Raw genomic sequence first — 8,508 nt, 5'->3', positions numbered from 1 at the left:
GATCCTTTTATCTCATCTTGAGTAGCTAGAACTACAGGTGTGTGCCAGCATGCCCAGCTAATTTTTACATTTTATGTGTGTGTAGAGATGAGGTCTTGCTATATTGTCCAGGTTGGTCTTGAACTCCTGGCCTTAATCAATTCTCCTTCCTCAGCCTCCCAAAGCACTGAAATTCCAGGTATGGGCCACTATGCCCAGCCTATACTTCAATGCTTATAATTCTAGTTGATCAATATCCTTAAACTCTTATTTCTTCATGTTACTTCTCTGCACTGTGAAAGCACATTATCTTCATTCTTTCTTCTCTCTCATCCTCTCACTACTCAAAACCTTTTGTTATCAGATCCATCCTTTCTTCACTATATAAAATAGCACTGTTATGGTTTAGGCAGTAAGGATCTATCCCTCGGGTTATTCCAATAATTTCCTCTCTGGTCTCCTTGCCTCCAATTTGTCTCTATCTTCTCCATTCGCTAACATTTGTACCATTTATCTTTCTAAAATAATAGAGGATGCTCTCACTCCCTGCTGAAAAATCTCCACTGGCTCCCCACTGGTTACAGGATAAAGTTCACACTCACTTGCTAGACATACAAACATTTTACATCTGATCACAATCTACATTTCTAGATCATCCCCTGTCCCATCAGCAACACATCCTATAGCCCTGCCACTCTGAATAAGTTCTATTTCCTCGGGGGTCTATGCCTTTCACAACACTGTAGCACTGCACATGCCTAACACCCAACACATGCTTCTCTGATAAATCTTAACTCATTCTTTAAGACTACCTTCTACCTTCAATGCTGTACTTCTTTATTACTTTGCTAGTATTTCTGTAACAACCCCCATTATGCAGTATTACATGTGTATTATGTTGTAAAGACCAACAAACAGTATTATAATGTAATTGCAAACCCTTGCTAGGCAGAGGACCATATCTCAGTCACATGTGTAATCCATGCTAATCAATGTCCAACACAGAATAAGTACTTACTAAAATTCTACTCTACCTTTCTAGACTATAATTCTGTTGCTTATCACTTTAATATTCATATTTAAATATCATAAGATCTCCCTTAAGGGAAAAGCCATATATTGGCCATACATCTCCTCTGGCTATTGGCCTATCACTCTCTCTAACTTTCACAGTCAAACTAAACTTGTTATCCTTTTTGCTCTCCATTTCTCTTCAACTCATCGCAATTTATTTTCTGCCCCCACCACTGCACTAAAATTGGTCTGACAAAAGTTGCCAGTAACTTCTTTTGTTGTGAAACACAGTGGACACATTGTTTCTATGTTGGATATTCTCTCTTTGCCTCTCCAGATTCATTTGTCACATTTCTCTACTTGACTCTGCTCCAAGAGACTGAATCGTCCCTTGCTCTTTGATTTATGGCTGAGTTTGGCCAGTGGAAGGGACTAGAAGGAGAAAGGAGGGTGACAGAAGAAAGAGGTTTTTGATAATTATTCCTCTGACTTCCTCCCTGCTGGGCTTGGTTTAGCAGTGGCTTACGTTCCTCTCCCTAAGACCACAGGACCTGTCCAGCCTCCTTCTTCTACAGTCCAGCTCTTTTCAGTTCAGGTCTGTGTTGGTAATATTGACTTTGTGTCAGTTCTGGGGGTGCTTTACCATCCCTTGTTGGTTTTATAGTCCCTTACTTAACCTCTCAGTCACCTCTTTTAAGTGTGCTTCCTGTTTCCTGCCAGGATCCTGATTGACAGACATTATATGTCTGATTCTGTAGAAGTCATTAAATCTCTGTAAACTATTTTTTTCCCATGAAAATGTATCCTTCCCTAGTTTTCATGGTACGGACCTCTCCTAGTCCTATATGAGCCATTCTAGCCATTCTGTTTGCAAGCGTCTCTTTTTTTTCCACTTGCTTAAATGTTGCTGTTCTTCAGTGCTTATCACACACATACTCTCCATAGTTGACCATATGCATTACCATAGCTTCAAATGCCTTTAGCCTAAGTTTCTCTTGAGCTCTAGGCTATATAATTTCTACATTTATTGAAATATCCTCACCTTTCAATCCATTATCCACAAGTGTTCACAATGGATTGGAATAATATGTTTAAAAAGAAAATTTCACCTTATCACTAATTTGTCTAAAATTATTCATTGACTCCTCTTAAACCCTCAAGGTAAAGTTTATACATCTTGGCATACAGATGCACTTATTCCTCCAATCTTGTATCTGGCAAAGCCATCTGTATTTTGCATTCTATGATGTACACATGCTCTTACTCCAAGAGTATATCATGGCTTCGATTGCCGTTGGCTTTTGCACAGCTCATCTCTCTGTCTAAAATGCCATCCATTCACTTGTTCCAAATAACTACTATTTTCTTCTTGCTGAAGAATTCTCTGTCCCATGAGGTCTTTCCTGAACTCTAATTAGGATCAAGAAGATACATTTACTTGTTCTTAGTCCTAATCAAGGGAACTATTGACCACAGATATTCTAAAAATGGAATAACATTATGCACAGGTAAAATATTAACATAATTTATTGTCTGAATTGTAGATGTTATTTATATAAATGAATTTTATATATTATTGTAATTACTCATTTGGCACTATTCTATATTTCTGAAGCACGATTTCACTTATCTTTTAGATTATACACTAGGGATTATATTTTACAATAGTATATACTTCTCCATATCTCCTTATAATGCCTGATCTACTTCTATACATATAGTAGCGTTAAGAAATGTTTGGAATAAATAAATGGAAGATACAGGATGTCCAAGGGTACCCACTGGTTGATTGGTCTATCCTATTACTTATAGATGATTCACTTATGCTATCCTGTAGAAGAACCAGGAGACTAGCCTTTTCAAGACATCCAAGATAGATTTTTAGTGAGGAAAAACCCATTTCTACCATAAAGTTACTCTTTTTACCTAAATTTGTTACAATTCAACATAATTTTTCTCTTCTCAGTAAAGATATTAAATTTTAATCAAAATATCAAAATCAATATTTAAAGTGTTTTGATGATATGTTCCACAAAAAATTATTTAACATACATAGTATTTTGTAACACCAAAGACTTTAAGACAAGAAACTGGAATTCTGACCTATTTTTGGAGCAATTTACATTCTACTCTACCTCAATTTAATCTGTAAAAATAAAATAAACTCTAAAACAGAGGTGAGGAATAGCTGATGAAAAAGCTGACAAGCACAGGAACTGGATGGTTATACAATTATTATAATAATTGTATACAATAATCATAAATTACTTACCTCCAGCTTATTGTTGGTCTATGGGAAAAGGGAAGGTTTACTTCTGATTTTAAGTTGGATTCCTGAATTTGTTTGAGGGCCTCTTCTAATGGAGGAACTGGTTTTCGGAAAACTAAAGAGATAATAAAGACCAAAGAGTGCTGAATCACTTTATCTTCAGTGGTCTTTTTACATCTAATTTAATTGGTTAATGATAAAATATTACTTTAAAACTTTTGTAAAAAGAAAATATTTTCAGAATAGTGTAAATACTTTAAATTTTGACATTCAGTTCCCAAAAGAGAATGTGTTACCTCAAAGTTTTCATCATCAATTTTAAGAATATTTATCAGGAAAAAAGAGACTCTGAGAAATGTCCAGGCTTTTCATCCTGGCATGCAAACTCCCCTATATTTGATCTCATAGTGGTATAAATTTCTGACACTATTTATAAATATTCCTATGAAGAAAAGGGGAACATACAAAAACACTAACTAACATTTCCTGGGCACTTAAGTTACAGACCTTATTTTTAAGCACTTAATACACATAAACTATTTAACCTTCGCTATGGCCTATGAGGTATATTTGAATTTTACAACTGAGGAAACTAAAGCGTATAGAAGCAAAGTAACTTGCTCAAGGTCATACATTATCATGGACACTCATCCATATACTGTCCTGTACAACGTTTAATATAACGCTATGTCCTATATATATCCACTTTCTCAAAGCCTTCCACTGTGCACTTTGGTATTCAACATACTCTATTTTCCCCTACTTCCCTCTAAATATTATCTTCTCTTTCTTGTTCAAGTTGAAGCATAGCTGTCTTTTAAAGACATTAATTCTCCTACAACCTCCTCAAATAGAGACATTATTTTCCTCCCATCGTAGACTATAAATATACTATACTATCTATACATGGTATCTATAGTGTATCATATACTATAAATAACTCGAGGCCTAGAAATAGAGTGAGTGAATTTCTGGCTTTAGCTCTTCGTGAGTACTTCCAAACTATCTTCCTCTTTTCTCCTTTAAAACACCAATATGTCATCAGACTTTTCAATTATTACAATGTTTGTAATTTATTTAGAATGTTTAAGCAAAAACAGTATGTTATTATGTAAGGTTTAGTTCAAACTTGAACTCTAGAGACAATCCATTTCCCTAATCAACTGATGATTACATGAAGAATGCAAAGCTATAGGATAGTCTGCTGATATTTCGCATCATAAAGGATGCATCTATGAAAGTAATCAATTAATTTAAAAAGTATTTATTGAACGTTTAAAATAAGGTTTTCTGCTAATTTATAGAGGCACTGTTCTCCTTCTAGCCTCTCTTCCACCACTTTTTTTTTTTTTGACGGAGTCTTGCTCTGTCACTCAGGCTGGAGTGCAGTGGTGTGACCTCAGCTTACTATGACCTTCGCCTCCTGGGTTTTTAAGCAATTCTCCTGCCTCAGCCTCCCTAGTAGTTGGGATTACAGGCACCCGCCTCGATGCCTGGCTAACTTTTGTATTTTTATTAGAGATGGGGTTTTACCGTGTTGGCCAGGCTGGTCTGGAACTCCCAACCTCAGGTGGTCCACCCCCTTCGGCCTCCCAAAGTGCTGGGATTACAGGTGTGAGCCACCGTGCTCAGCCTCTTTTACCACAATCAAATTAGTAACTGAATCCTATTGATTATGTCTATTTTTTTATTTTTTTGAGATAAGGTCTGACTCTGTTTCCCAGGCTGGAGTGCAGTGGTGCGATCTTGGCTCACTACAACCTCCGCTTCCTGGGCTCAAGTGACCCTCCCACTTCAGCCTCCTGAGTAGCTGGGACTACAGGCATGCACCACCATGCCTGGCTAATTTTTGTATTGTTTGTAGAGATTGAGTTTCATCATGTTGCCCAGGATGGTCTTGAACTCGTGAGCTCAAGCCATCCGCCTGCCTCGGCTTCCCAAAGGGCTGGGATTACAGGCATAAGCCACCTCAGCTGGCTGTGATTATATCTCTTGAATAAGTATCTCTGGTTGGGCACAGTAGCTCACGCCTGTAATCCCAGTACTTTGGGAGGCCAAGGAGGGCAGATCACCTGAGGTCAGGAGTTCAAGACCAGCTTTGCCAGCATGGTGAAACCCCATTTCTACTGAAAATACAAAAGTTGACTGGGCATGGTGGAGGGCACCTGTAATCCCACATACTTGGGAGGCTGAGGCAGGAGAATCTCTTGAACCTGGGAGGTGGAGGTTGCAGTGAGCCGAGATCATACCACTGCATTCCAGTCTAGGTGAGAAGAGCAAGACTCTGTCTCAAAAAAAAAAAAAAAAAAAAAAAAAGAAAGAGGAAAAAAAAGCATGAATATGGTAACTCTTATCTCTTATACTCAATGTACTGCTTTAATTTAGGAGCTTAACATCTCTCACCATAATTATTTAAATAGTATCCTACTAGTCTACTTACTTTAGTTTCTTCTTCAATCGATATTCCATCTTGTAACTATAATTATCTTTTTAACAAATCTAATTATATAACAGAGACCCCAAGTTCCCCACCTAATATGCATTTTCTCTTTTTTCCTTATAGACCCTATATAGTTAGGGGTAGCAATATACCCACATTAAAAAAACTATTTTTTTCAGACTCCCTTGCAAATAAAGTTGCCAAGCAGAGATCTCAGAGGTGCACCCTTTTTTCCTGTCCTTTCTTCTTGCCTAGAACCCTGCTGATAGTTGAGCTCTGGCAGCTACCATGTGACCAAGACAGTGAGGATAAAAACCATATACTAAAGACTGTTGAGCCGAGTGACAGATGATCCTTCTGTCTCTCAACTCAGTATAATCAACAAACCAGCTCGTAACTGCCTACCACAGAACTCCATATTATACGGGAGAAAAATAAACTCCTATCATGTTGAAGCTATTGCTATTTTGCACAGTTTTACTAGCTGCCCTTATTAACAGTAATATTACTAACACAGCAATGGCTTGCTTTCTCATAAAAAAAAAACTGTAAGTGGACTGTATTTTGCATAAAGATGAAATTCCTGGCATGGCATATAAAGTTCTATGAGAACTGGCTACCTTTATTTTTTCTAGCTTCATATCCATTTTCTTCTTTTTTTCCCCATCCTATGCTTCAGATACACTGAAATACATAATTTATTTGTACAAGCTGTTCTTTTGCCTGGGATGTCCTTTTATTTTCTGTTTGCTTTGCAATATGCTCATTTGTTAAGATCTGACTTAGTCATTTTTCCAAGAATGATGTCCTTGAGGTCCTGACATAGGTTTAAGTGTTCTTTCCTCTGTGCTCTCACGGCACTTTACACACTCTGCTACCATAGCAATTATCATTACATTATTGACATTGCTTATACCACTCTCATCTCCAAAATAGGTTGTGAGATCTTTAATGGTAGAATGCAGTTAGATTTTTCTATATCTCAGCTTAGCCTAAGGCTAAGTACAACACAGTATACCGTAAGTTTGCTGAATACATAAAGGTTCTGCTTATCACTTTTCTTTATGAAGTTTTGACATACTGTTAATTGTCTTACTATTTAAGGTACTAAAATGTAGATATAATACAAAGAACCAACCGTAATCTTATTTAAATTCTTAAATGGTTCCAAGTCTTTATCTTGTTGGATTATATTACTCTGTAGACTTTCTTTTTGGTCTGCCAGTCTCTCAAATATGAATTTGAACCAAACCATTAAAAAATACTAGAATAAATGTGACACTAATTTTCTGAACCCAAACGTTAAATTTTCTTTGTACTAAGCTACTTACCAAATCAATTTTAAAAAGACAAAACATCGTAACCAGTTGGAAGCCAATTCAAACTGTGAGTTTCAGAATTTAGTAATAGAGCCAACAGTATTCTCTGAATTACACCTGAATCAAATAACTGTTTTTCATTTGGTTAAAGTGCTTTTAGTCAAAAGTTATATTGGTCATTTTAGTTTATTTCCGCTTCATTTCTTCATTTATGATTTTATTGTATACTCAAGTCAAATGAGATTAAAACTTCAATTTTTGTTCTCATATTGTTCTAGAAATTAAGGCACCTGCTTTCCTCCGCTGTGAAAGAGGAATATGGGCACGCTGGAATTTTTCAGTAACTTCTTCAAACTTCTGTTTTCTTTGTTGAAGTATCTGTTCTCTAATTTGGTGTTCTTTTTCTTCTTGTTCTTTTCGTTTTTCCTCAAAAGCTCTATATTTAAAACACAAAGTAGGCAACAGAAATAGGTGGTAAGTTTAGAAAATAGTTTCAAAATGATGCATTTATTATATAACAATGTTTTCATATTTCAAAATTTTACTTAAAAATAACATTTTAAATTTTTTAAAACAAGTGTTTGCCAAAGACTTATTTCTTTGTAAATATAATTTCAGAACTTTATCCAGGTCTCTTGCAACTAAGAGAAGATTCTCTAATGCGTCCCTTTCTAATTTCTGACAGGTCTGCATATCTATTCCCACTTGCAAACTGTCCTGTGGAAAAAACCTTTTCTAAGGAAGCTATGCCATTTTCTGTAATGTGAAGAATGAATTCATTAGTGAAAGAAGTAGCTTTGAAAATTATGAGGCATTCAATAAAATCTGTAGATGTTTTTCTTTTGGACCACAAGTTTAAAATTGGCTGTCATTTTAAGTTGGAACTGTGCTAAAAATTCAGGAAATTTACATAAAAATGTGAATTTCCAGTTTCTCTTCAAAATTTGGAAGAGCTGGCAAATCTGGATTCTTAATCACACATAGCTCCAAACACCTGCCCCAATCCCTGCCATTTCCTATTTTTCTTAACTTTCTTATTTCATTTATTTCTGATTGCCCCCAGACACTTGAAATTTATGTTCTCTAGTTTAAGCTGTACTGTCTCAAAAATTGATTTTGTCCTTGGAAGACTGTGTGTGTGTGTGTGTGTGTTCGCGCATGTATGTGTGTATGATTCAATAATTATTTGCTGGAAAATGAAAAAAAAAAAAAAAAAGATGAGCCTACAAATCACTGATAGAGAAACCTCCAAAGGGAACTCCTTAGAATGCATGGGGTTAGGAGATGGTTGGTAAGAACCCTTTTAGAATTTTTAGTGCCATAGGTTACTATTAACCATCTTTCTAAAGACCTCTCCTGGCTAGAACATTATTCTACTCTAAATAGCTCTGATTAAGGGAACTATATATACTTTCAGGTGATAGAGAACTATAGATCTCCAAGTGGTCCAACATATGAGATAGGTAGAATGTAGTGATGTAGCACCA

The 8,508-nt window shown here is 36.0% G+C and overlaps 1 protein-coding gene across 2 annotated transcripts in view; it reads right to left on the bottom strand.

Annotated features, from left to right (window-relative positions):
* CEP126 (centrosomal protein 126) overlaps positions 1-8,508 on the bottom strand; it is an 84,352-nt gene that overhangs the window by 45,984 nt on the left and 29,860 nt on the right. For both annotated transcript variants that reach the window (XM_026450087.1, XM_023208007.2), the window contains exons 3-4: positions 7,312-7,457; positions 3,266-3,377 (exon numbers count right to left, since the gene is read on the bottom strand). Coding sequence is in view for 1 of the 2 variants with exons in the window: in XM_023208007.2 (XP_023063775.2) it covers positions 3,266-3,377; positions 7,312-7,457 (258 nt within the window). In the remaining variant the exon portion in view is untranslated. The remainder of the gene's footprint in view (positions 1-3,265; positions 3,378-7,311; positions 7,458-8,508) is intronic.

This window comes from Piliocolobus tephrosceles, chromosome 13, assembly GCF_002776525.5.
Source record: "Piliocolobus tephrosceles isolate RC106 chromosome 13, ASM277652v3, whole genome shotgun sequence".
Taxonomy (NCBI): Eukaryota; Metazoa; Chordata; class Mammalia; order Primates; family Cercopithecidae; genus Piliocolobus; species Piliocolobus tephrosceles.
The sequence above is the reverse complement of the archived record's forward strand: the minus strand, read 5'-3'. Positions and strand labels throughout refer to the sequence as shown.